The 27,973-nt window shown below is 37.0% G+C and overlaps 2 protein-coding genes and 1 pseudogene across 2 annotated transcripts in view; 2 read left to right on the top strand and 1 right to left on the bottom strand.

Annotated features, from left to right (window-relative positions):
- LOC104860579 (olfactory receptor 7D4) overlaps positions 1 to 27,973 on the top strand; it is a 100,716-nt gene that overhangs the window by 13,044 nt on the left and 59,699 nt on the right. The window lies entirely within an intron of this gene.
- Positions 2,645 to 3,827, bottom strand: LOC104860578 (annotated as a pseudogene).
- On the top strand, positions 22,949 to 23,899 carry LOC109117948 (olfactory receptor 7D4). The gene has a single exon (XM_019207153.1). The coding sequence runs from the start codon at positions 22,961 to 22,963 to the stop codon at positions 23,897 to 23,899; it is 939 nt and encodes a 312-aa protein (XP_019062698.1). The 5' UTR covers positions 22,949 to 22,960.

The raw sequence follows: 27,973 nt of genomic DNA, 5'->3' as shown, positions 1-27,973 counted from the left end.
TATATATATATATATATATGGTATGTGTGTGCTTTATTATTTTAAGTTTATTGGTACTTTCATAGCAAACGATACAGTCTCATTCATCATTGGGATCTTTTACATGACAGATCTGGATTGTTATTTTTTCCCTGTAAACTTATTGTGAGTCTAAAGAGTTTACCCATCATTTAGGAAAGATTTTTGTTTTTCATTCCTCCTGTGTTACAGGATATTGATAAAAGCAGAGGATTCAGAAATGCATTTCCTATAAATACATGCATTTATTTGCAAAAAGAAAGTACAGAATGTCCCATTATGCAAAAAAGAAAGTAACAACATGAGATATCTGAATATTTTATTTAAATTTCATTAAATTAAATAATTTATCATTTGTTCTACTGCTATCTACTTTTCAAGTTAGCCTTATATTATATATACATTACGTATTAATAATTGGAGTATCCATTATATGTTTTTCTTCTCATTGAGTTTATTGGTACATTTTAGGTATGCAGTACCATTACATTCATTATTGGGATCTTGTACCTTTACATGACAAGTCTTGGTTCTCATTTTTTCCCCTTACTCTGCCCTCCCTTTAACCCTCCTCCCTTCCCTATTTACAAATGCTTTATTTCCATGTTTTTTATTTTTGCTTATTTCCTTTACCCTACCCTTCTTACTTCCCCTACACATTTAGCCCTTTTCTTCCTATTTCACTTTGTCAATTATACCTTTAGGATCCTATGTACCATTATGGTTTATCACTCCAGAGACATCCATTATATGTTTAATCCAGGCTTCCTTCAGTGCTATAAATTAGAGATCAACTTAGATGTCAAAGATAAAAACAACCTGTCACATTTTGCATACCAGCGAGGGGAGCATGATTCCAAATTAAATTGTCAGTTTTTCATCTTATCCACGAGTCATGATGTTTCTTAACCATCATAAAGTTTTCAGTAGGGGTCATTATGTCTACATTGTAATTATGGGAAAATTAAACTGCTTGCAGTTTTCAGAGTTGGAGAGAAATCCAACCTGAATTGCTTTCTCTTGTAGACATGGAGGAGGATGATTTAAGAGAAGAGCAGCTTCAAGGAAGGAATGGATTGGGGAACATGTATGAGATTAAAACCAATCATTGTATACCTTCTCCATCTTTGATCTTGACCTCCCAAATTAGACATCCTTTCTAAAGTGCATGCATCAGTTTCACTTCTCTCTCCACAGCGATCTACGTGGGACTCCTAAGGGTAGGGAACAGTAAGAAATGGGTCCTACCTGGAGGGACAGGAAAGAAAAATGGGTGCTTGGATTGCCAAGGAAATGTGTGCCATGGTTTGTCTGGTAAACTGTCCTGTGTGCGTTATCACACAGCGTTGTGTAAATATTTTTTTTCATTGAGTTTAGTGGTTCTTTTTATGTATAGGGTACATATCTTCACTATTTTCTATCCAACAATTTGTACTTCATTACACAAGAATGCAGCTTTGAAAATAATGATAAAGGAGCTTTAACTCAGAAATATTGTGCAGATGAAATGAAACAAATTTCGTTGAGTACATAACTTAGTTGCTGCTATTACAGAAATGTATAGTTATTGCTTCAAGATATTATGGTTGTTTCATCTTCACCATCAACCTCCTCGTCTCTACCATAATTCTTTTGAGATATTGAGGAAATAGTTTCCTGACACTCACAGTATACTACATGGGATAGGTGTCTATGCGAAGCAGGGCCAATGCATGAGGAAAGGAAAACTTTGACTGTTATTTAGGGTCCCCTGAGAAATCAAGTACACACATTTCATAGTCCTCTGAGCTAAAACTGTGCACAACCATCATCCCATCCCACAGTCCAGTAGTTCTCATGATGGGAAGTGATGTTTCCAATAGTATTTCCCCATCCATTACTTTGTGAGATAGGCTGTGTGTCTACAATATGTCACATTCCACACATCCCTGAGGACCAAAAAAAGATTCAAGACAGCCCAGAGAATTGATATGGCAATGTCAAATGTAGGCTTCCTGATTTAGATGAACATGGAGGAGGAGACACAGTCACCTCCAGATAGCAAACAAACACCAGAAATTGACAGGTTATGTCTTATCTCATAACCTTCCAATCTCAATGCACACAGCTGATAATTATCCATATCGGTCCATACTACTTCAATCTTGGAAATGTCTGATAGCCAATGAAAATTTTAAAAAAGAATGTCACCAAAAATTTGGACTCTTCATTTACACAGAAGAAGTCTTAAGGGTATTTTTACCTTTGTTAATTTTTTGCTTTTTAAAACATGTCCCCACCTTTTTATTTCTATCACTCATTGTAGAAAGACATACATATTTAAGGGTGTGATTTTAAGCAATTTCAAGTGCAGAGTTCGGTTACACATATGATCAGATATTTTTGATGCAAGCCTCAATTTTACCCATGTCCATTATTTTTTTACTTTCCAAACTAAAAAGGGCACCTTTATGAAGAACTCCCCATACTACCTCTTGAAAAGCCATGGCTCAGTAATGAAACATCATACAAAGTTGAAGACATCAAACTTCAGAAACTATGAAACCAAGGTTGATGTGTTTACAGATAAGTCTTGGGTTTTCTTTTTTTTAACACATTTTCTAAATTATATTCCAAATACATGAATTGCAAAGGTTCTGGGATTAGATTTTCCAAAAGTGGAACCTTTTCAGGGTGCTGCTGATGTCCCTGTTCCTCAGGCTGTAGATGAAGGGATTCAGCATCGGGGTGACCACAGTATACATCAGTGAAGCCACCATGCCCTTCCTGGGAGAATATGATGGATTTGAACCATGATACGTTCCAAGAATTGTTCCATAAAATAAGCAAACAACTGAGAGGTGAGAACCACAGGTAGAAAAGGCTTTGTACCTCCCGCCAGATGATGGGATTTTCAGAGTAGTGGAAACAATTTTATAGTAGGAGAAAAAGATCCCTGACATGGGAAAAAAAAAGAAGTAGGATACCAACCATATATGGAACTATGTTTTTGATTAAGGTATCAGAACATGAAAGGTGAAGCAGTTTGGAAGGGTCACAAAAGATAGTAGGAATTTCCACATCTTTGAAACAGGAAACTTCTAAGACAGTTAAATACTGCAGCTGGGAATCCACAACACTAACAAAGACTGACAGCAGAAGCAATAAGTGACAGCGGTGAGGGTTCATAATGGCTACATAATGCAGGGGGTGGCAGATGGCCACAAAGCGGTCATAGGCCATCACAGTCAGAAGCACACTATCCACACATCCAAAAAACAGAAGGAGAGACAACTGTATCAAGCAGCCTGTATACGAGATGACTCTGCTGTGAGTTAGGATGTCCACAACCAACTTTGGGACTGTAGAGGAGGCGAAACCAATGTCAGCCAAGGACAGGTTGGAGAGGAAGAAGTACATGGGGGCGTGGAGGTGGGAGTCAGAGATGACGACCAGGATGATGAGCAGGTTCCTGAGCACTGTGACCAGGTACATGGACAGGAACAGTCCAAAGAGGATGGGCTGCAGGTCCGGGTCCTCTGAGAAGCTCATGAGGTAGAACTCTGAGACGTGTGTGAGATTATATCTTTCCATGTTCCTTGAGCACATTTAAATAAAGTTCATTTCAAAAATGAAACAAAAGTATCCCCAAAACTCTTCATATATTCCTAGTTCAATCATTCATAAACAAAGAATTCCCAGCAGAGAGCCACAGTCTTCATCAATATGCTCTATCGTGATAAACTCCAACATCTAGGACTCGGTGGTGGCTGATTTGTATTCCACCTCCTCTGTGTCCTTTTACTTTTATCATCCTCTACTGCACAGTGTGAGCAGGCCTCGTTCATAGAGTCCTGGAGTCCTGGATCACAGTAAAATGTGGGAAGCTTTTATCCAAAATGTGTAGAGGGCTGTTAAGCTATCCCCCTTTAAGAAAATCTGATGCTATTGGAAGAAAATTGAAAAGCATTGAAATATTCTGTATTTCATACTCATAAAATGCTAGAAATTTCCTTGATTATGGTGTCTACAGGTACTACCAAATCTTGGGCTATATTATATGAAAATTAAAATAAAGTTAATTCTTTTCAATTAGAACCATTGCTTTTGAGCCACTGTTGTAAAAAATGTTTTTCATTTTTGTTGTTTTTTTCCTGACTTCATCTTTTAAGAATGTAAGAGCTTACGCAGGAATTGTAAATATACTGCGTATAAATTTTGTTTGTGCATGAATTATTGAATATGGAACTTTTATCCTCGTCTTTATTGCATTCAAATTTTTAGATTGCAGGTTCAGATACATTCACACAGTCTTCAGACAAAATTACCTCAAATGTAGATTAGTGTACCTTGCATATGTCAAAATAATAAATGATAAGAAGCACCTTTGCCTTTAAAATTTTATACAGGTGTACTTAATCACACAACATCAGTAACATATCTGCTCTGTATGATATGTCTTTCTTTACTCTGTAGTCTACCATAGCTTGAAAAAATGCTTTGCTGCTGTTCTGATCATAAACCTTCTTATATCCAGTTGACCACATCGGAAATTACGAAACTCCCAAGGCTCCAGCTGTGTCCCATCATTCTTATTTCTAATTAACAGTTTTTCCCATCAATCTCTCCTGAAACATGAGTTGCCTGTTTCATATTTCAGCTATGTGATGGAACCTGGGACCCATATTTTCCTCAGGCCATTCTGTGATTTAATTGGGGAAAATCCCAAAATAGAATATGAAATAATGTATGTATGACTTAAAACTCAGTCACAATAAAGAAAGGTACATAAAATCTTGTTAACATGCACAAAATAGTGCACTTCCCCTCACTTGTAAAATGGGAATAAGAATGTAAAAGGAAAATGAGGAAAAATTAAGGACCAAGATACAACATGTAAATGTACACACTCCTATGATGAATGTAACTATGTCATATAACGAAAGTGCATCGATAAAGTTAATAAAAAGAGAAAATATTTTGAAAATCATTTGATTTTCATCACTGTTAATTCTATATTAGGAATATATTTATCTGGAGATATTCTTATATCTCCAGATATTTTAGGCCTAGTCTAATATACTAATCAGAATATTTATATTTCAATTTTTGAGTCATTTTCTTAAATGCCAGTTGACAATCACTGTCTGAGAATATTTGTTGATATTTAGACAATTTCCCATGCATATTATCTATAGATGTTAATGTAAATATTAATATTTGCATCATCATCAATATTCTTTAGCTATATGAACAATTACCTAAAAATGTGAGTACTTGTTATCATTTTCTTTTGTCTCTTGTCCTCAAAGGAATCTGTCGTTATGAATTTTATGGGTAGATTTTCTTTCATTGTATTCCGGTCAACACTGATTGATGAATCCCCAAGCAATTTCTTAAAAATTTATCTAAACCTGAGTTAAAAATCATCCGAAGAGTGTGTTACAGCACATCTATTGCCCCCTCAAATAAATTAGGTTGTATCTATAGATAGTGGTTTTAAGTTCTCTTCAACCATTTCTCAGCCTTATCAGAGAGGAAGGGGAGGTAGAGAGAGCCCTCATTTACCTTGTCAGTTCATTATTGTGATAACATTTTCAAAAATCATTGTGCTTCTTTCCCTGTCACTCATATTAAAATTATTATATAATATATTGCAGTGGCATTTTTCTGATTTCCAAGAAATAGAGCATGTAAAATGTGAATGTTTTCACAAAATAGGTGACTCATTTTTATCTGCATACACTTATTCATCAGAATAACCTTCCAAATATGCCTACCACCTTTTCAGTAATGACTTCTATGATTTGATACAAAGAACTTTCATCATCACCTGAGGAATATCATTTCCATTTTGCTTTAGTTTTGGAGAGTATGCCAAGGGATGGCACTGAAGAAATGAGTATGTTAGTGTGACCTGTTTCTGAGGGCAGAATGAGTGTGAATCTCTCTTCCTCTCTGTGCCCATAATGCTTGAGGAAAACAAGGAGAACTGCCTTTATCCACATGTGTGGCAACTAAAGAAACTTAAAACTGAACTATTTAGCAATTGTGAGATTTCTTAGTCTCCACTGTATTCATTTCTGCTGTGACATTTATAATTTTCTCTCATGTATGAGCCTTAGGCTTGAATTGTTCTTTTCCTTGAACTTTGAGTTTCAACATTAGGTTGTTTATTTGAGCTTGCTCTGTTGTCCTGATGTGAGAGTTCATGGCTATAAATTTTCCTTGTAGGCCTCCTTTCATTGCCTCCCATAAGTGGGATTTTGCTTTGAAAATAAAGATGTGCACCATTAAGCAAGTAGAAAATTTATTAGATTGGTAAAGTGCATGCCAATGGCATTGGAGCCTGAAATGATATGAAGGTTTTAATCTTCCTAAGCTTGAGATATAGTCACGTACTTCCTTCTCTTTTTACTTAAAAACACACACACACACACATGAGTATCTTCGACGTGTTTTGTTTTACAATAAATCATAGAGGTACAATTAAATGGATTATAGGGTCCAAGTGTTCATGATGCAGAGAAAAAAACAAAAGCAACTTTGTCTTCTCTTTATATCTATGGGACGTTTGTGAAAGGCATGGAGCTGCAGACAGTAACGTGCTATATATATTCACATAATTATTATTAAGGACAAGTATTGTGACTCAGGGAAGAGTCCACTCAGTGTCGTAATTTTTGATGTCCCCTTTGTGCCAAAAAAGCTATCGGTCTGTAAATTCAGCTATAAAGGAAAGTACATCATTCCTCTCCAAACATGCACATGTAATTACACAAACAGAAAAAAGTGTCCTAAACAGAAATACAAAAGGAGTAACTAAAGGACCCAAGAGATAACTACTAAGAATATGCTTATCACTGATAGTAATGATAGCTACATTTTAATTTACTCTAATTTTGTATACATTAACCCAAAATAGAGCACTCGTCATCTGCATAATCCTTAGGGCAGTTGCATCAAGTATCATTTAACAATAATGCAAATGCTCTTTCAGAGATATTAAAAACCTCCCCTGCATCACAGATATAGTAAGTGGAGTTGAATGGATTACAAAATTATTTGACAGATGCTATCTGACACACTGAAACTTTTTCATTGCTTGCAAACCACAAAGAGTTTTATGCAGAGGTTCAGAGTTGATAACACAGATGATTTAGAGGCACATTTGGAATTCTCATTTCCTCAAGAAATGAAATCAACAGATAAATTTTCCACATTGGAGTTGGGAAATAAGTGCTAGCATGGAGAAAGATGTAAGAAGCTCAAAAATATCCTACAGTGGTGGCAGAAGCTAAAGTTCTGCTTAGTGCTCAAGGAAGCCTTCTCTCAGATCTTTGCCTATCATCTGCTTTCGTGGATGCAGCCAGGGTCATCCATGGCTCTGCTCTGTGCACCCTCAGGAAACTCCAACAGTAATGGCACCATTCATATGGGTCCTGTCCTGAAGTGACAGAGAATCGATTGTCCTGTTGTGCTAAGAGACAACCTCACAGAAGTACCCCTGTATCTGCAATCAGACAACCCAATTCTGCCAACTCATCTTTCTACATAACAACCTAATGCAGCATCCATTAAATGAGAGATTTTTCCATTTTTTACAAGCAAAACAATGTAAGCAAATAAAACTCCAGCAAGACAGAGAACATAAAATAAAACAAGACACATTGAAGAAGTTGGTCAGTGCCTGGGAATATCACTGGGGATTTGATGTGGAAGATATGAAGCCATCAAATCCAGTTCATAATGTTATAGTTAATGTTTTCCTCTATATCCTGATCACCACCCCTATACTCCTTTTAGAGTGCTTAGGAGACACTGAAGAAGAGCATGTATTCTGCTGCAATGTGTTAAAAATCAATAGAAGTAGAAGCTGGGTGAGAAGTAATTTTGAAATAATTCTGCTTTCCCTGCTACAATCAAGATCATCAAATTTCCATTCCTTATAACTGATATTTTTCATATTTGAACCCTCACATTTGACCACCAAAAGTTACATGCTTCTCCTCAGGATAAGGAAATAATAACTTTAAGCATCCTTCTCATATCAGTGAGGTCCCTTTGCACTTACAGGGTGATGTTGTTTCCCTGCTGGTTCATAGGCAAGGAGAGCAGATCCAAAGACGCTCTTATGTCTGCTGCCCAGTGAAGGCTCAGTCTCTGTCCTTAGGATTGAAATTAATACAAAGACACATAGGAGCTTCATAATACAAACAACAATAGAGCCTCAGATAGTTATGCAGCTGGATGTAGGACTGAAGTCACTAAAAGACTGAAGGCCTCTGTGACTTTGAGGCTCAATGCACAGAACTCCTAATTAGCCAAATTGTTCCATGCCGTCCCAATCTCTAAGAACTTCCCAATTTTTGTGGAAGAAGGAGTGAAAAGAAATATAATATCCACAAGGAATTTTTGGATTTTCCTCTACTCAGATAAAGCTAGTTTGTCCTAATAAGTTCTGTCATTTACATACACTTATTTTCAAGTATTTTTTATTTTATTTTATTGAGTTTATTGGTACATTTTAGGGATACAGTACAGTTACATTCATTGTTGGGATCATGTACCTTTACATGGAGAGTCTTGATTCTCATTTTTTCCCCTTACCTCTGCCCTCCCTTCACCCCCTCCTCCCCTCCCCATCTACAAACACTTTATTTTCATCTTTTCATTCTCTCACATTTTTTTCTTTTCCCTTTTTCTTCTTCCCCTATGTATCACACCTTCCCTACACCTTTAGCTCCTTTCTTCAAATTTCTAAATGTCAGTAATCTTATTAGAATCTTATGCATTGTTGCAGAATATTCACACCAGGGAAACTATTTGGTATTTACACATGTGGGACTTATTTATTTCACTTAGGAGTATATCTTCAATATGTATCCATTTTCCTATGAATGAATCTATTCTCTCGCTCTTTATGGCTGAGTAATATTCCATTTTATAGAAAAACCACAACTTCTTTATCCAGTTTCCAACGGATGGGCAAATAGGTTGTTTCCAAGATTTAGCTATTACAAACTGTGCCGCTATAAACATGGGTGCACATACTTCTCTGTGATATGATTCTTTTAGTTCTCTTGGAAAGATACCCAACAGAGGGATGGCTGGGTCAAATGGAACCTCCAGTCCAAGCTCTTTGAGGTATCTCCATATTGATTTCCATAGTGGTTGCACTAGTCTGCACTCCCACCAACAATGGAGGAGGGTTCCTTTCTCCCCACAACCCCGCCAACATTTGTTATTGTGTGATTTCTTGATAGCAGCCATTCTTTGTGGGGTGAGGTGGAATCTCAGTGTTGTTTTCATCTGCATCTCTCGAATGACCAGTGATGTGGAACATTTTTTCATATATTTTCTTGCTGCTTTCACTTCTTTGTATGAGAAATGTCTGTTCATTTCGGATGCCCATTTTTGGATCGGGTCTTTATATTTGGGGGGACTGATTGTTTTGAGTTCTTTATATATCCTTGATAATAGTCCTTTGTCTGAGGTACAGCTGGTAAAAATTTTTTCCCACATTGTAGATTGTCTCTTAGTTCTGCTAATGGTTTCTTTTGAAGTACAGAAGCTTTTTAGTAAGATGAGATCCCAGTTGTTGATTCTTTCTGCTAGTTCCCGTGCTACTGAGGATTTGTTCATAAAGTCTTTTCCTATACCAATGTCTTCCAGAGTTCTGCCTAACTTACTTTCCAGCAAGTTTAATGTTTCTGTTTTAATATTTAGATCTTTAATCCATTTGGATTTTAATTTAGTGCATGGCGAAAGATAAGGGTCTAATTTTAATCTGTGACAGGTTGATATCCAGTTTTTCCAACACCATTTATTAAAGAGGCTATCTTTCCTCCACTGAGGATGGTGAGCTCCTTTGTCGAAGATGAGGTAGCTGAGTACATCTGCATTTGTTTTTGTGTCTTCCAGTCTGTTCCATTGATCCTCAGGCCTATTTCTTTGCCAGTACCATGCTGATTTTATCACAGTGGCTTTGTAGTATAGTTTCAAATTGGGAATTGTTACACCTGGTGCCATGTGACTGTTGCCTATAATGGCTTTTGCTATTCTAGGTCTCTTGTGGTTCCAAATGAATTTTTGGATTCTTTTTTCTAGTTCTGTGAAATATAGTGTTGGAATTTCAATTGGCATTGCATTGAATGTATATAGCAGTTTCGGTAGTATGGCCATTTTCACTATGTTGATTCTTCCTACCCAGGAGCAGGGGATATCTTTCCATTTTTTTATATCCTCTTCGATTTCTTTTTTCAGAGTGCTGTAGTTTTCAGTGTAGAGATCTTTTGTTTCTTTTGTTAGATTGATTCCTAGATACTTCATTTTTTTGGATGCTATTGTAAAAGGAATTTTTTCCCTTATTTCTCTTTCTGTCTGTCTGTTATTTGTGTATAGAAAGGCTATTGATTTTTGGGTATTCACCTTGTATCCAGATACTTTACTGAATCTGTCAATTAAGTCTAGAAGTTTTTTGGTGGAGTTTTTTGGATCTTCAATGTAGAGTATCATATCATCAGCAAATAATGATAGTTTAACTTCTTCCTTTCCTATCTTTATTGCTTTAATTTCTTTCTCTTGTCTAATTGCTGTGGCTAATGTTTCCAGAACTATATTGAAGAGAAGTGGCGATAGTGGGCATCCTTGTCTTGTTCCTGATTTTAACATGAAGGTTTTCAGTTTTTGGCCATTCAATATGATGTTGGCTGATGGTTTTTCATAAATAGCCTTTATTAAATTGAGGTATAGACCATCTATTCCAATTTTTTGCAGGGTTTTTATCATGAATGGGTGTTGAATTTTATCAAATGCTTTTTCTGCATCTATTGAGAGGATCATATGGTTTTTGTCCTTGACTTTGTTAATATAATGTATTACATTCACTGACTTTCGTATGTTGAACCACCCTTGCATCTCTGGAATAAATCCGACTTGGTCATGATGGATGATCTTCTTAATAATCCTCTGTATTCTGTTTGCTAGTATCTTATTAAGGATTTTTGCATCTATATTCATTAAGGAGATTGGTCTGTAGTTCTCCTTTTTGGTTGTATCTTTCTCTGGTTTGGGAATCAGAGTGATACTTGCTTCCAGGAATGAATTTGGAAGTATAGCTTCTCTTTCAATTTCATTGAAAAGTTTGAAGAGTAATGGTAGTAGTTCTTCTCTAAATGTCTTGTAAAATTCAGCAGTGAATCCATCAGGGCCTGGGCTTTTCTTTGTTGGTAAGTTTTTAATTACATTTTCAATTTCACTGATTGTGATTGGGGTGTTTAAAATGTTTTTATCTTCTTCGTTCAACTTTGGTAATTCATAAGTATCTAGAAATCTGTCCATTTCTTCTGTGTTTTCCATTTTATTAGAGTACAGGTTCTCAAAGTAGGTGTTCATGATCCTCTGGATTTCTTTCGGATCTGTTGTGACTTCGCCTTTTTCATTCCTAATTGCATGGATCTGAGCCTTTTCTTTCCTTTTTTTGATAAGATTAGCTAAGGGTTTGTCAATTTTATTTATTCTTTCAAAAAACCAGCTCTTTGTTTCATTTATTTTTTGTATCGTTTTCTTAATTTCAATTGCATTGATTTCTGCTCGGATCTTTATAATTTCCTCTCTTGTTCGAGCTTTGGGTTTTTCTTGCTCTTGTTTTTCTAGGAGTCTAAGTTTCATCGTTAAGTTGTTTATTTGAGCCCGCTCTGTTTTCCTAGTGTGGGCATTCAATGTTATGAATTTTCCACGTAGAACTGCTTTCATTGTGTCCCAAAGATTCCTGTATGTTGTATTGGCATTCTCATTTATTTGTAAAAACTGTCTAATTTCTTCTTTAATTTCCTCTGTAATCCATTGATTGTTTAGGAGAGTGTTGTTCAGTTTCCATGTGCTTGTGAAGTTTCTATAGTTTCTTGTGCTATTGATGTCTAGTTTGATTGCACTATGATCTGATAATAAACAGGGGATGACTTCAATTTTTTTGCATTTATTTAGACCTGTTTTGTGAGCCAGTATGTGGTCTATTTTGGAGAATGATCCATGTGCAGCCGAAAAGAATGTATATTCTGGTTTTTGGGGGTGGAATACTCTATAAACATCTATTAAGTCCATGTGTTCCAAAGCTTGGTTCAGTTCTATTATTTCATTGTTGATTTTCTGCCTAGTAGATCTGTCAATTTGTGATAGTGGGGTATTTAAATCCCCCACTACAATTGTATTAGTGCTTATTTGGTTTTTCATGTTACTTAATATTTGTTTTATATAGTTGGGGGCATTTATATTTGGTGCATATATGTTTATGATTGTCAGCTCTTCCTCTTGAATTGTTCCCTTTACAAGGATGTAGTGTCCTTCTTTGTCTCTCTTAATGAGTTTTGGTTTGAAATTTACTTTATCTGAGAATAAGATTGCTACCCCTGCTTTTTTCTGGACTCCTGACGCATGGAGAATTGTTTTCCATCCTTTCACTTTCAGTCTATGGACTTCCTTTTGCACTAGGTGTGTTTCTTGTATACAACATATTGTTGGATTTTGCTTCTTAATCCATTCTGCCAATCTGTTTCTCTTGATTGGTGAATTGAGGCCATTAACATTGATGGTTACAACTGATATATTTTGACTTATTCTTGTCATGTTTTTGTCCATTTGTTGACTCTTTTTACTTTTTCTCCCATCTCCTTTTAGTTTCTTGCCTTGCCTATTTGATTTGGTCTGTTGGGCCTCATGTTATTGTGAATTTCGTTGTCCTTTTCTAGGATATTGTTTAGAATTCCTTGCAGTGCTGGTTTGGTGTTCATGAAATTTCTCAGGTGCTCTTTGTCGTGGAAGTATTTTATTTCCCCATCTATTTTGAAAGAGAGTTTTGCAGGATACAAAAGTCTAGGTTGGAGATTCTTTTCTTTTAGGACTTGGAATACCTCACTCCAGGCTCTCCTTGACCTAAGGGTTTGTGTTGAAAAGTCTGCTGTGATTCTAATGGGCTTCCCTTTGCATGTGATTTGTTTCTTTTCTCTTACTGCTTGTAGTATTTTGTTTTTCTGTTGGATTTCTGGAATCTTGATTATTATATGTCTAGGTGTAGATTTTTTTTGATCGTGGCTAGTTGGGGTTCTATATGCCTCACTTATCTGTATGTCTAATTCTTCCCTTCTGTTTGGGAAGTTTTCTGTCATTAATTCTGTGAAGAGCTTTTTTATATCATTTGTGTTTTCTCCTGTTTTTTCATGAATTCCTATCAGTCTTATGTTATTTTTCTTTGTATCGTCTAGGAGTTGTTGGATTGATTTCTCATGATCCCTTACTGTTTTTAATAGACCTCTTTTTTCACGGTCACTGACTGCTATCCTATCTTCTATATCTGAAATTCTATCTTCGCAATCTTTTATTCTGTTTCGTACACTTTCAATAGAGTTTTTAATCTCCTGGATATCTGTTTGAATCTGTTTTATGGATTCCATTTCTTTCCTCTGTTGGGCATTCATTGTTTCCATGTCTTTCTTATGCTGAGTCTTCATGGCTTCTATCACAGTCTTGAGCTCATCTATTTTTTTCTCAGTTTCTGCTCTAGAGTCTCGAATCATGACTTCTATTTTGCTCATCATCTCTCTGGCTAGCTGGGAAATTATTTCTGATTTGAATTTTTCTAGAGCCTGATTGATCAATTTTGTTACCTCCTGTGCTATGGGTCCAGGGAGTCCTGTTGGTTCACTATCAGACTTTTCATCCTCATTTGTCCTACTATTTGCTATTGGTGAACTGGATATTTGTTTTTGTGTCTTGCTTAAGTGTTTTCTCATTTTTATTTTTATTGTTGGGTTGTCCTTCTTTAATTTCTGGGTATTACTTAAATCTTCCTAATATAGTTGCGTTTTAGCTTTTGAGTTTCTAATGACTCATAGACATTCTCGTTTTCATAATATCAGAGAAAACAACTCTTTAAATCAATCACCACTCTTTGTCCCAATTGATACATTCAGCAGCCCAATAGGATCAGGCACAGCTTGCCAACTGACCACTTATGGTAGTCATTAATGTATCACCTTTAACTCATGTGAATTAGATTAATTTCAAGAAGCAGCTCATAGTATGTTTGCAGTGAATATTCTTTTCAATATGGCATCTTTACCATTTAGGATGGGGGGTTCGACTTAGAACAAGAGGATTAGATAAGTGAAAGAATTAGAGCAGGTTTGAAGTGAATCCAGAGGTTGTAGAATTACCTTACTATCTTTACAAAGCTATTAACTTCAGGGGGGATAGAGAGAGTGCAGGAATAAGGACAGGAATATATCCCCTTAACAGTAACAGGCGCTTGCCTTCCCTTGAAGGTACAGAGCCATGAGTGAGGTAAAATGACTGGAGAAAAGAACATAAAGAGAAACCCCTCCTAAAAACAAAAAATAATAAAAGAAGTCTGAGTTATTCAGGAACTGGAATAGAAAGGGAGATGAGGGACACTATGGTGGAGCAAGAGACTGAGTTGGAGAGAGAGGACAGAAAAAAGAAAGAAATTTTAGGGTGGAAAGGAGAAAAAAGAGAAAAGAGAGAGGGAAAGAAAAAGAGTTTGAAGGTCCTCTTTCAGGCTATCTCTGATCTCATATTATACCACATGCACAGTCATATGTGGAACCCAATCCCCTGGTATTAGCTAGCCAATGGCTGTTCCTCACAACTGAGACTGATCACAATCTATAAGGCCTAACTTTAGTTTCCTTACCCTCACGGTTGAACTTCACTCAGTTCTATTACAGGTTTCCCCTGCCCTTTGTTTAAAGATGTTCAAAGTTGGGAGCTCAGAAAACTACCCTTCATGGGAACCTATGCCTCTGCAGAGTTGGTCTAAGGACTGGCCTGATCAGGAGTTTTTAAAATGGGGGGGTGTCGTGTGGGTGTTTCAAGGGCGCCCGCGTGGCTACCTTCCTTCCTGGTCTGTTGTCGGGCAGGCCAGGAGCTTTCGCGCAGGCCGGGAGCTCACGCGCACGCCGCCGGGTGATCGCAGGCAGGCAGGCAGACAGGCAGCTGAAGAAACCCCCTCCGGGGTCTTTGGGGCCTTCCTGGTATGTTGTCACGCAGGCCGGGAGCTCGCACGCACGCCACCGGGTGATCGCAGGCAGGCTTACATACACTTTTTAATGGCGATTTTTCTGTATTTCAGTTTTGAAGCAAAATATACACACCGAAAGTATACTCTTAATAATGATCAATACAAACTTTCATATATCTTCAAGAATGTTTCATTTTCCAAACTGAAAATTTATGTTCAACTTGAAAGTTCATTATCCATCCTCCCAGCATTACACTGTGAAATTAGAGGCAAGAAATTATGATACTAATCTAACCAAAAATGCTAAGGCCCTGAGATTTACTGTTCTGTTCTAGATTCCCCAGGGTACTTATATTTATTTTGCTCCTCAGTCTGTGAAGGGATTCAACACAGGGGTGAACAAAGTACACATCACTGTGGCTGTCACCTTGTTTCTGGTAAAATTTAGTAAACCCGAGTAGTATTTAACACTTGTTCCATAAAATAAGCAAGCAACTGAAACTCAGGACCTAAAAATTGTAAATAATTTTTTTCTACCACATGATTTTTGATGATGAAACAATTTTTAGAAGGAGAACAATCCAGAAGATTGAGGGGAAAATAACATGGCAGCATCAGTACATCAATATGGTCCTTGGAAAGTTTTCCAAATAGAAAAGGTTACGGAGGAGGGAAGGACCTGTAACACACTAAGAACCCCTGGTGTTGGCAAGTCATAGGAAAATGAAGTTATGAATATGGAATTCCACAAAGATCAGCAAAAATGAAAATTGGGATTGCAACTCCCCCAACGCAATCGTTTGTGGTGCCTGAGTAACTCATTGGGTTATAGAGCACCACAAACCAATCATAGACCGCCACTGTCTGGACCATGACATCGATACATCCAAAGGTGAGAAAAAGATACTAGTGTTAAGCAGACCACTTAGCAGATGACTCTGCTCTGAGGTGTACAGTCCACTATTTTTCGTGTAACCATGGTGGAGATGAAAGTGATTTAGTCATTTCAAACTCTTTCATCCACTCACTTTGCTTGGTGTTTTCATTGCATCTTGGGATTTAGCTTTATTGGTTTGTGGTTTCTTCTCGAATATCTTGGAGTATTTTTGGAGTGCTTGTTTCACAGACATACATATCTTGAGCTTATCTTTTACAGGAAAGGACCTCATTGCTATATTTGTTCAAGGCAAACTTTGTCTGCAAATAAAATAGCTACCCATGCTTTTTTTTCTGGGCTCCTGTAGCCTGGAGAACTGTTTTCCATCCTTTCACTTTCTGTCTATGGGCTTCTTTTTGCACCAGGTGTGTTTCTTGTGTACTACATATTGTTGGATTTTGCTTTTTAATCCATTTTGCCAGTCTATTTATCTTGATTGGTGAAATGAGGTCATTGATATTGAAGGTGAAAAGCTGATCTGTACTGAGTTATGATTGTCATGGTATTGTCCTTTTGTTGAGTCTTTAATTTTCCCCCCTCCCATTAATTTCTTGCCTTGACTATTTGATTTGTTCTGTTGGGCCTCATGGTGTTGTTGCCTTCATTGTCTTTTTCTAGGATATTATTTAGAACTCCTTGTAGTGCTGGTCTGGTATTCATGAAGTTTCTCAGGTCTTCTTTTTCATGAAAGTATCTTATTTCCCCATCCATTTCGAAAGAGAGTTTTGCAGGATACATCAGTGTAGGTTGTAGGTTGTTTTCTTTTAGGGCATGAAAAACCTCATTCCACACTCTACTTGACCTGAGGGTGTATGCTGAAAAATCTGCTGTGACTCTGATGGGTTTTCCTTTAAATGTGATTTGTTGCTTTTCTCTTACTGCTTGTAGTATTTTGTTCTTCTGTTGGGTTTCTGGGATCTTGATTATTATATGTATAGGTGTTGATTTTTTTGATTATGGCTAGTTGGAGTCCTATAGGCCTCATTTAGGTGTATGTCAAATTCTTCCCTTCTGTTTGGAAAGTTTTCTGTCATTGATTCTGTGAACAGCTTTTTAAGTCACTTTTATTTTCTCCTGCTACTACATGGATTCCTATCAATCTTACATTATTCTTGTTTGCATCATCTAGGAGTTGTTGGATCAATTTCTCATGATCCCTTACTGATTTTAAGAGACCTCTCTTTTCACAGTCACTGACATCAATACTACCTTCTATGTCTGAAATTCTATCTTCACAGTCATTTATCCTGGTACAAAAACTTTCAATAGAGTATTGAATCTTCTGGATATATGTTTAAATCTGTTTCATGTATTCTGTTTCTCTCTTATTTTGGGCATTCATGGTTTCCATTTCTTTCTTATGCTGGGCCTTCATGGCTTCTATCATGTTCCTGAGCTCATCTATTTTTTTGTCAGTTTCTGTTCTAGAGTCTTTAGTCATGTCTTTCGTTGTGCTCACCATATCTGTAGTTATCTGGGAAATTATTTCTATTTTGAATTTTTCTACAACCTGATTGATCTGTTTTGTTACTTCCTGTGCTATGAGTTCACGGTGTCTTGGTGGTTCACTGTCAGATTTTTCAACCTCATTTGCCCTACAGTTTGCCATTGGTGAACTGGAAGTCTGTCTTTGTGTCTCACGAAAGTGTTTTCCCATTTTTATTTTTGTTGTTGGGCTGTCCTTGGCTTAAATTTCCGGGGTTATTACTTACATTTTCATGAGATAGTTGCACTTTAGCTTTTGAGTCTCTAATAACTCATAGAAATTCTCATTTTCACAATGTTGGAAAAGACAACTCATGAAATCAATCACATGCCTTTAGCCCAATTAATAGAATCAGCAACACAGTAGGATCAAATTCAACTTAGAAATTGCCGTTTTGTGGTAGTCATTAATCTATCACCTTTGAACCATGTGAATTAAAAATCAAGAAGCAGCCCAAAATATGTTTCCAGTGAATAAACTCTTCAATATAGCATCTTTACCCTTTAGGATGGGGTAGACAGAGTTAGGACGAGAGGAGTAGATAGGTAAAAGAATTGGAGAAGGTTTCAAGGTAAGCCAGAGGACACAGGATGACCACACAAACTTTAGGAAACCGTTGAATAAAAGAGGGAAAGACAGAGGGCAAGAATAAGGACAAGAATATAACCCCTTAGTGGTAATAGGGGCTCACTTTGCTTTGAAACTATCAACACTTGAGTGAAGGAAAATGAGAGAAGAAATGAAAGTAAAGAAAGAAGAAAAAACAATAAAAGAAGAAATCTGAGTTAAGGGAGGAAGAGGAATAGCAAGGGAGATGAAGAATAATATGCAGGAGCAAGAGACCAAGTTGGAAAAAGAAGACAGAAAAAACAATTTGCAGAGTGGAATGTGGAAAAGAATGAAGAAAAATAATTGAAAGGGCCTCTTTCAGTCTATATTTCTGCTGTCACAACGGACAGTATGTGCAGTCGTGTGCAGAACTAAGTCCTTTAGTCTCAGCTAGCCAATGTCTGACCCCTGAGGTTCAGGCTGAGTTCAGGCTACCAGGCCCACATTGAGCTTCTTGACCTCCTGCAGGGTTGAACTCTGCAAGGCTCTACTACAAGTTCCCTCTGCCCTTTCTCTGATGATATTCAAAATTCTGCTGAAAGGTGGTGATCTCTCCAACTTACCAACTATGGAGGACTGGCATGCCTTTATTGCCATTGTTCTCTTATGTTCTATCTTCTGGAGCTCAGAAAAATGACCTTTATGCCCACCAGTATCTCTGCATAGTGGACCAAGAACTGGCACAATCAGGAGGCCTGAGATCAGGGTCATGGGTTATAGCAGAGGAACCTGCATGGCAAACCAGTCATCACTAGTTGGCTTGAGGAAGGCCTGAGTGAGAAGGAATCCCTGCACAGCTGTCCCAGATCTCCACTTTCTGCCTTCCTCTGTATGCAGGCTGGGTAAAGGTGCTTTATTAACCAGAATCAAGAGGTGTCACCCAGGGCTGGGACATAACTCAGTGGCAGAGCATTTATCTAACATTCACGAGGAACTCGGTTGGATCATTAGCAACACACGTACAGACAGACAGACACACGCACATGCACACACACACACACACACACACCTCTAATCACATCCATGTTATTTAATTAGGAGAAATGAAATCACTTCCTCTATAACTTTTAAAAAATAATAATGCATTATTTTAATATCATTCGTGTTCCTTGAACCACAAGATAATGAATTTTCCGAAGTGTTTGAATTTAGTTTCCATTAAACAGTTTTACTGGCATATATTCTCTCATGAGGCAGTTCATCCATTACAATTGCACAGTTCGATGTTTTTCACGATATTCACAGACATGAGCAGTCCGTGGCAATCTTAGCTAAAGAATAACAGAAAATATTTTCATCATATTGCCGGTGTATATACATATCCTACATATGTCCCACATATCCCTACTTTTAAAAGTATTACAATTAAAGGGATAAAATCACAATTACTTTATTATCTACCCTGACATATTTTCACGAATCTAACATTGTGGACAGGAAGTGGTCTGCAAACTCAAAGATTCTTAAAGAGGCTCCACACAGACAACTCTTGTTAAGTTTGGCACCTTGTAATAATTACTTTCCTTTGGGAATAGCTTGTGAATTTTAAATCCAATAAAAGATATAGTGTCTCCTTCCAGAGGAAGTAAATCTACTTTCCTTCACTTCTCCCTGCAAAGATGTGTAATTGACTTTAGAAGTTTTCAGTCCATTATTTTCTCTGCACCCTAGGGGAGCTGAACTATTTGGAGATCAGGAAGAAAATGGTACAATTTATATAATGAGGAACTCTGAGAATTCAACAGTTGAGATGCTAGGAACTTTAAACATGCCCCATTGTTTCTCACCTACAATGCTTTGATTCCAGTCTGTGAAATCCCAGTGGACTTCCAAGGGAGAGGTTATGGAGACTGGTTATCTGCTGTGCAGCCACTGGAGAATCAGTGCTTCCAAGGGAGGTGGGTGGAGAAGAAAAGAGGAAGTGGTTACTGGCCATTACTGCAAATAATAAATCTAACACCGCCCAATATTTATTTAGACCATGAAGGTGAACTTCCTGTATTTGGAAGGCACTTTATTTTTTATGGAATCATCTTTTAAGTTTGGACTTTTTTTCCCCCATACTGCAATTCAGAACCTATCTCAAATATGCTGGAAACTACTACTCTGTCAACCTCAAATTTTCTGCAGTCTCTCAATATCTTCAGAACTTAGTCATCAATTGCAGATTCCTATTCAAAAATAATTTATTTTAAATATCTCAGTGAATATCTGTTATGCACGAGGCATTGTCTATTCTTAATGCAATTGCTTTTTTCGTTTATAATTTATTTTTGCTGGTGAGTTTGATATATTGACATCACTGGATAGTTCTATATTGTTCTTGTCATTGTTTTTGCTCATTCTCTTTAGTGTCTTCAGTATGATGCAGTAATATAATCCTTTCTGTTGCTTGGTATTCAGCTTAATATCTTACTGATCTCTTTCAATTTTCAGGTACATATTGAATCACTGAAGTTCTACTACACTATCTCAGAATGCTCATGATTTTATTACAGATCACTGGATAGTTCTATATTGTTCTTGTCATTGTTTTTGCTCATTCTCTTTAGTGTCTTCAGTATGATGCAGTAATATAATCCTTTCTGTTGCTTGGTATTCAGCTTAATATCTTACTGATCTCTTTCAATTTTCAGGTACATATTGAATCACTGAAGTTCTACTACACTATCTCAGAATGCTCATGATTTTATTACAGATATTGTGACCCTTGATTTTGATTTTTTTTGGCTATAGATACAGATACTGTAGTACATGATCTTAGCACATCTTGTGGGCTGGGAATTAAAACAATTTTTTAGTGTGTTTAGAATTTATCCTTTATTTCCTTATGTCCCAAGAGTTTCCACCCTAACTGCTAAAAACATTTAATTACTGTAAAAGCTTCTAAAAGACTTTTTTTTCTGTTGTGATTGTGGTTATGATTTCTCTTCACTGGCCTATCTTTTTGAAAGCTATGGTTAACATTTTAGTCTTAGTCTTTGCCACATATCAGACATGTGAATTTTTTGAACATCTGCAATGTGATGGGGATTATGTCAGGCCCTGAAAATACAACTGATTAGATAAAACTGTCACCAACTCAGAACCAAAATCAATTTAAGTTTGTGAATATAAGGGCGGCACAGGGAAGTTTATAGGAAGCTGTATTGTGGGCCTCACACACTGTCTCCCTCATGACCCTGCTCCCTGCTTTACATTGTTATGTCCTTTGAAGTCCCATCCTACACCAACCAGCTCAGTCTCTCAAACAGCAACTGCACATTCTCTTCTTTTATGTGGAATGATAGCTCTTTCACCTCCCCTGATTAAAAAAGATCTATCCTTCCTTTCTCAGCTCAAATTTCTCTTTTTCAAGGAAAATCTTTCCTTCTTTCTGACAGAATGAATTGGTCTATGATGTTGTCATTTCTATTTTGAATTGACATCTTCTGGCTTTCATAGTACTGAATCTTTTTATAATGGAGAATGTGAACATTTTTAATCATAAGTTTGCCTTTTAATTTTTGTCAGACGACTGAGTTTATACAGTGTTTGAATATTAATAATGAAATCAATCCATTGACCATTTTGGGCATTAACTCTGCTGATAGTAATACAGTGCCTTGCACAGATGAGTGTACACAATCACAGTTGCTTCCCATTTTCTTTAAATGATGATTAATACCTTTTCTCTTCCTTCTATTGATGTCATGAAAATGACTTTTCCTCCTTGTTTAGCAGTTCTCTTAGGAATTCTTTGAAAGTGAGAGACTTAGGGAACTTCATACATTAAATGGGCTAAATGGTGATTAAAACAGTTAACACACCTGTTTTATTCAGTGTTGATCAGAATTTCATCCTCAGTGGCTCCCCCAGTTAAGTGGCCTATTGATAATCAATATCCATTCAGGGCAGGTTTATTGCGATTTTCAGAACAGAAGCTCATGAGTATGAAACACTCACAAGTCTATCCCAGAAGAACAGTCCCACACAAGTCATTTAATTTCTTACTCCAATCTGAACTCATGGTGAATGTAGAAGCGAATACAGAAGGAAATGACATGTTGAGTCAAAATTATTTTCATGAGATCCCATACATGATATATTGATGAAATAAAAGCATATTCAAAGAAGGTTGACTCAAGAATCCAATTTGTAAGTCAGAGCTGTGTACTGTACCTTGGGAAATTACTTATCTGAAAAATTATCATAAAGAGAGTGTTTAATCATCATCATAATAATGAAAAAACACTTATTGAGATTCTACTATACACATGCCATTTTAAAGTTCAAAAATATATAAGAATAATAATAACACATTTAAAAAGAAAAGAATTAGGAAGCTATGGTAACATCCATAGAAGCAACTTCAAAGAATGAAGTTTCTCTGTCTGTGGATTTAGCGCAGTGATTCTGCCAACTGCCTTGAAAGCATAAGGTCCCGAGTTTGATTCTGGTACAAAAAAAAAAACAAAGAACGAAGGTTGTCTGAGATGAAAATTTATATTTAATCACTATTATAGAGTTTCAGTAATAAATAAGATTATAAAGGATAAGTCATTAAATGTCTTTAAACATTTTGGAAGTTACATATCAAAATAATTATTTGTTGTCCATAGATTTATATAAGAATGCTGGAAGAGTGATTTTGTCTAACTTTAAAAGTTCTGAATATTCATATATATATTATATATATATTTAAATTATACATATTTGAAAATATATAATTTTTAATGTAAAATATTTAAAAGAAAAATGAGATACTTGGCTGATGGAATCACAGTTACTGGCTGGGTCTAGTAGAGAAGAACATGTATGCATCAATGATACTGAAAGTGACAACTGTCCAAGGTGGCAGGTGGCTGTCCTTAAAGATTGCATTTTCTTCCTTCCCAGCATATGCACCAGCCACATGGCAGAAGCAAACTATACATATGTCTCAGAATTCCTCATCCTGGGCCTTTCAGAAGATCCAGAACTGCAGCCCCTTCTTTTTGGACTGTTCCTGTCCATGTACCTGGTCACAGTGCTGGGGAACCTGCTCATCATCCTGGCAGTCAGCTCTGACATCCACCTCCACACCCCCATGTACTTCTTCCTCTCCAACCTGTCCTTTGTGGACATCTGTTTTGTCTCCACCACGATCCCAAAGATGCTGATGAACATCCAGGCACAGAGCAAAGGCATCTCCTATGTAGAATGCCTCACTCAGGTATACTTTTTAAATACCTTTGTTGGCATGGATGATTTCCTTCTGACTGTGATGGCCTATGACCGCTTTGTGGCCATCTGCTACCCACTAAAATACACAGTCATAATGAACCCTCAGTTCTGTGATATTTTAGTTCTGCTGTGTTGGATCATCACGTTTTGTGTTTCCCTGATCCACATTCTACCAATGAAGTATCTCACTTTCTCCACAGTCACTGAGATTCCCCATTTCTTCTGTGAACTGGCTCAGGTTCTCAAGGCAGCCAACTCCGGCACCCTTATCAATGCCATCTTTCTATATGTGGCTACTGCACTGCTGGGTGTACCGACTGTCACAGGGATCCTCTACTCTTACTCTCAGATTATCTCTTCCTTACTGAGAATGTCCTCCATTACAAGCAGATATAAAGCATTTTCTACCTGTGGGTCTCACCTGTGCGTGGTGTCCTTGTTCTATGGGACAGGATTTGGGGTTTACCTCAGCTCTGCTGTGACCCATTCTTCCCAGGCAAGCATGATCGCCTCGGTGCTGTACACGGTGGTGACCCCCATGCTGAACCCCTTCATCTACAGCCTGAGGAACAAGGATGTGAAGGGGGCCCTGGACAGACTCCTCAGCAGAGCAGCTAGCTGTGTATGATGAACCACTGTCCTTAAAAGTGAGGAAACATTGTGAAAATGCTATGATTTTTAAATGTACTTTTCTCTTTCCATTCCCTATAACTTTGCTTTTTTGTATTTGTATATTTATTTCTCCTCAGCAACTCTCCCATCACTTTCCTTGTAACTTTCCTTTATTATAAATATTCGATGTTTTCAAAAGTAAGTTTTGTCATAAGCATTCTTGATATATATTTCCACTGTGACTTAAAGGAAAAAAACATATAATTTTGTCACAGTATCCTCAAAATATATTACTTGGCATAATATTAATGTTCTTCCTTTTTAATTTTATTTTGCTTTTGTTTTCCCCATAAAAATTGGAATGAAGTTCATAAGAGTGATAGCCATACCAGGACTGTGCCTCATTGTATTTTTATGAGTTTTTTAGACAAGAAGGAAAGAATCTAAGTTGGGAATTCATGACATCTGTGACCATAAATAGCACACATTCCTACCTTCACTATCCCTCTTTCTGTAGCAACAATAATTGGATTCACAAATTCTATGGATTCCTACAACTAAAAACAAATATCTCCAGCTCCAAACAACAGTGTGTCTGTCTTTTGATGGCCTGTACTCTATTTCTTTGAGTGTGTGCTTTTAATTTCATCCTCCTAAATCATTTTTTGCTCCTTAAATTTTTAGATTTTTACATGAATTCTGGAATCTAGCTTTGAAAGCAAATTTGTCATATTTATTCATATTGATATAAATGCCTAGGATTATTCTTGAAATGTTGCTATACTCTTTGTGATTTTGGCTCTTTTCTTCATTCTCTTCATTCTTCTGACCCTCTGTCCCTTGCTCCTTATTTTTAAATTCTTGTTCTCCATTTTTCTATTTACTGCTAAACAATCTTTCTTCATTTCAGTGACTGCATAATATTTTACTTTAAGTGTATACAACAAGTGGTTGTCCATCATCCACCCATGGACATCTGGGTAATTTCCTTCTTTTTCCGGGAGTGACTAGCCCAGCTGTGGTTGGGCATGCACATTTGCTTGCATACAGTCATGTGTTGCAGTGTTGTTTTGCTAAGTGGCACACTGTGTATATAGCAGGGATCCCATAACATTAGATTCCCAAGAGATGTCAGAGCCATGCCCATTGTACACCAATCTACTATACAGCATTTGTATGATAACAACATTGGCTAGTGGTAAATTTCTCAGAGCCTATCTTCATTGCTAACCAGTAGGAGTATACTGCTTATCAATTATTTGGAACATTCACATAGCAGTTGGACAGCTGTGTCACATAATGCTTGCATTAGCAACTTTTTGAGGACACTGCTAAAGTATTTTTATTGTTGCTGGCATTTTTTGGCTTTCTGATATATGGAATTTCTGGTATATTCAATTCTTTGCTTATACTTAGCAATTTTTAATGGAAAGTATAGCATTTTCTCAGCTATGAAGTGGTCTCCCAGTGTGTTTTTATTTGCGTTTTGCTATGACCGATTAAGCACCCTTTTGGGTACATTTTTGTACCTAATATACTTTCTGAGGATTATCTCATTAGTAACCCTTTTCTCATTTAGCAGTGTGTGTAGATTGACTTCTCATACTTCGTTAAATAGTTTGCATGCTTGACTTACGCCAAATATGTCTTTTGCAATCATTTTCTAGAATCCATTTGGTAACTTTCCATTTTGCTCAAGTACAAAATTTATTTTTCGCAACCCATTCATTCATCCTGTTGTACAATAGAATTATTGTAGCTATTCCTGTCTTAACTGAAATTCTCACTTTGACCCTAACTTATCTAAACCTACCCCCATGGTTTCCAGTGGCTGTCATTTTGCTGCGATTCCATGAGTTCTGCTTTTCAGAGATCCATCCATATATAACTTGTGAACTTGTGTGGTGTTCGCTTCCTCTGTCTGGCTCCTTTACTTTCACTTCTCCTAATTTCAAGCAGGTTCTCCCATGATGTAAAAAATATCAGGGTTTGCTTCTTCTTATGTCTGGATTATGTACATGTGCTACATTGCTTTATTCATCTGATAACAGTTGACGACAATCTTTGACTATTGGGAAGGATGCTGCTGTGATAAAGGGAATGCACACTTTAGCCCAATGGAGGGCAGGGGAATGGGGGAAAAAATGAGAACCTAGGCCTGTCATGTAAAGGTACAAGATCCCAGTGATAAATGTAACTGTACTGTATACCTAAAATGTACTAATAAACTCAATGCGATAAAAAGGGGGAATGTGCACACATGTTGGCTCGTTGATAGCATATCCTTTGACAGAGATACAATAATGAGATTGTTGGATTCTGTGGTAGTTCTATTTTAAAATTTTGAAGATCCTGCACACTGTTTTCTGTAATGGCTGCACTCGTTTACACTGACAGAAAAAGCATCTGAGGTTTCTTTTTCCTCACATCCTCACCAGCATTTGTCACCATCTGTGTTTTTCACAATAGCTAGTTGGAGACCGGCCATAATATGTATAGATTGGTGGGGGCCAGGCACAGGCCCCACAGTCCCGAGTGCAGGGGATACCTTGCCTGAGGAGGAGAGGTATATGTAAAAGGTACAGTTTTCCTGGCTGTGTGCAAAAGCCATAATCACAGTGCTCCTGAGGAAAAATAGCACTCAGCGTGGCAATATAAAATACAGGCATCCAGTTATGGGGAAGGATCTTAACTTGTTCCCTTTGAGATGCTAAACTTGTTACCTATCTTGCTACCCTAATCTTGTTGTAGTCAGAGTTCCTGGAAAAGTACCCTACCCACTGTCCTGTGCTTCTTGTTGAATAATCAAGACTGGTCCATGGTGGAGTTCATTGAGTCTGTCCACTAGAGGCAAGCTTTTTCTGGTCCTGAGGTACCTTGAATATTGTCTGTCTCTTTCTTTTATTCCCATTTGTTCTCACTATTTGTATTCAGAGACCTGAGCAGCCCCTCAAAATAGTCCCTCTAATATATGTGACATTATATCTAATTTTGGTCTTAATTTGCATTGCTCTGATGATTTTTTTATTGAGTTTATTGATACTTTCTAGTTATACAGTACAGTTACATTCATTACTGGTATCTCGTACCTTTACATGACAGGTCTTGGTTCTCCTTTTTTCCCCTTGTCCCTGCCCTCCCTTCACCCCCTTCTCCCCTCCCCATTTACAAACACTTTATTTCCATTTTTGCATTGTCTCATATTTTTTGCTTTTCCCTTATTGCATTTGCCTATCCTTCCCACTTTCCCTACACCTGTAGCCCTTTTCTTCCTATTTCCCATTGTTAATTATCCTATGAGGATCTTGAGTACTATTATAGCTTTTCACACCAGAGAAACTAGTTGTTATTTACACATGTGTGACTTATTTATTTCACTTAAGAATTATATTCTGTATAAGTACTCATTTTTCCCATGAATGACTAATTTCTCATTATTTATGGATGAGTGGTATTTCTTTTTTTTTTATTGAGTTTATTGGTACATTTAGGGATACAGTACAGTTACATTCATTGTTGGGATCATGTACCTTTACATGGCAAGTCTTGATTCTCATTTTTTTCCCCTTACCTCTGCCCTCCCTTCACCCCCTCCTCCCCTCCCCATCTACAAACACTTTATTTTCATCTTTTCATTCTCTCACATTTTTTTCTTTTCCCTTTTTGTTCTTCCCCTACGTATCACACCTTCCCTACACCTTTAGCTCCTTTCCTCCCATTTCTAAATGACAGTAATCTTATTAGAATCTTATGCATTGTTGCAGAATATTCACACCAGGGAAACTATTTGGTATTTACACATGTGGGACTTATTTATTTCACTTAGGAGTATATCTTCAATATGTATCCATTTTCCTATGAATGAATCTATTCTCTCGCTCTTTATGGCTGAGTAATATTCCATTTTATAGAAAAACCACAACTTCTTTATCCAGTTTCCAACGGATGGGCAAATAGGTTGTTTCCAAGATTTAGCTATTAGAAACTGTGCCGCTATAAACATGGGTGCACATACTTCTCTGTGATATGATTCTTTTAGTGCTCTTGGAAAGACACCCAAGAGAGGGATGGCTGGGTCAAATGGAACCTC

Source organism: Fukomys damarensis, unplaced genomic scaffold, assembly GCF_012274545.1.
Source record: "Fukomys damarensis isolate Sample0158 unplaced genomic scaffold, DMR_v1.0_HiC HiC_scaffold_37, whole genome shotgun sequence".
In the NCBI taxonomy this organism is placed as follows: Eukaryota; Metazoa; Chordata; class Mammalia; order Rodentia; family Bathyergidae; genus Fukomys; species Fukomys damarensis.
Note: the sequence above shows the minus strand (reverse complement) of the source record. Positions and strands in the feature narration are given on the sequence as shown.

Excerpts from the sequence above, each read along its gene's own strand:
- LOC109117948 (XM_019207153.1), top strand. The coding sequence starts at position 22,961 with ATGGCAGAAGCAAACTATACATATGTCTCAGAATTCCTCATCCTGGGC.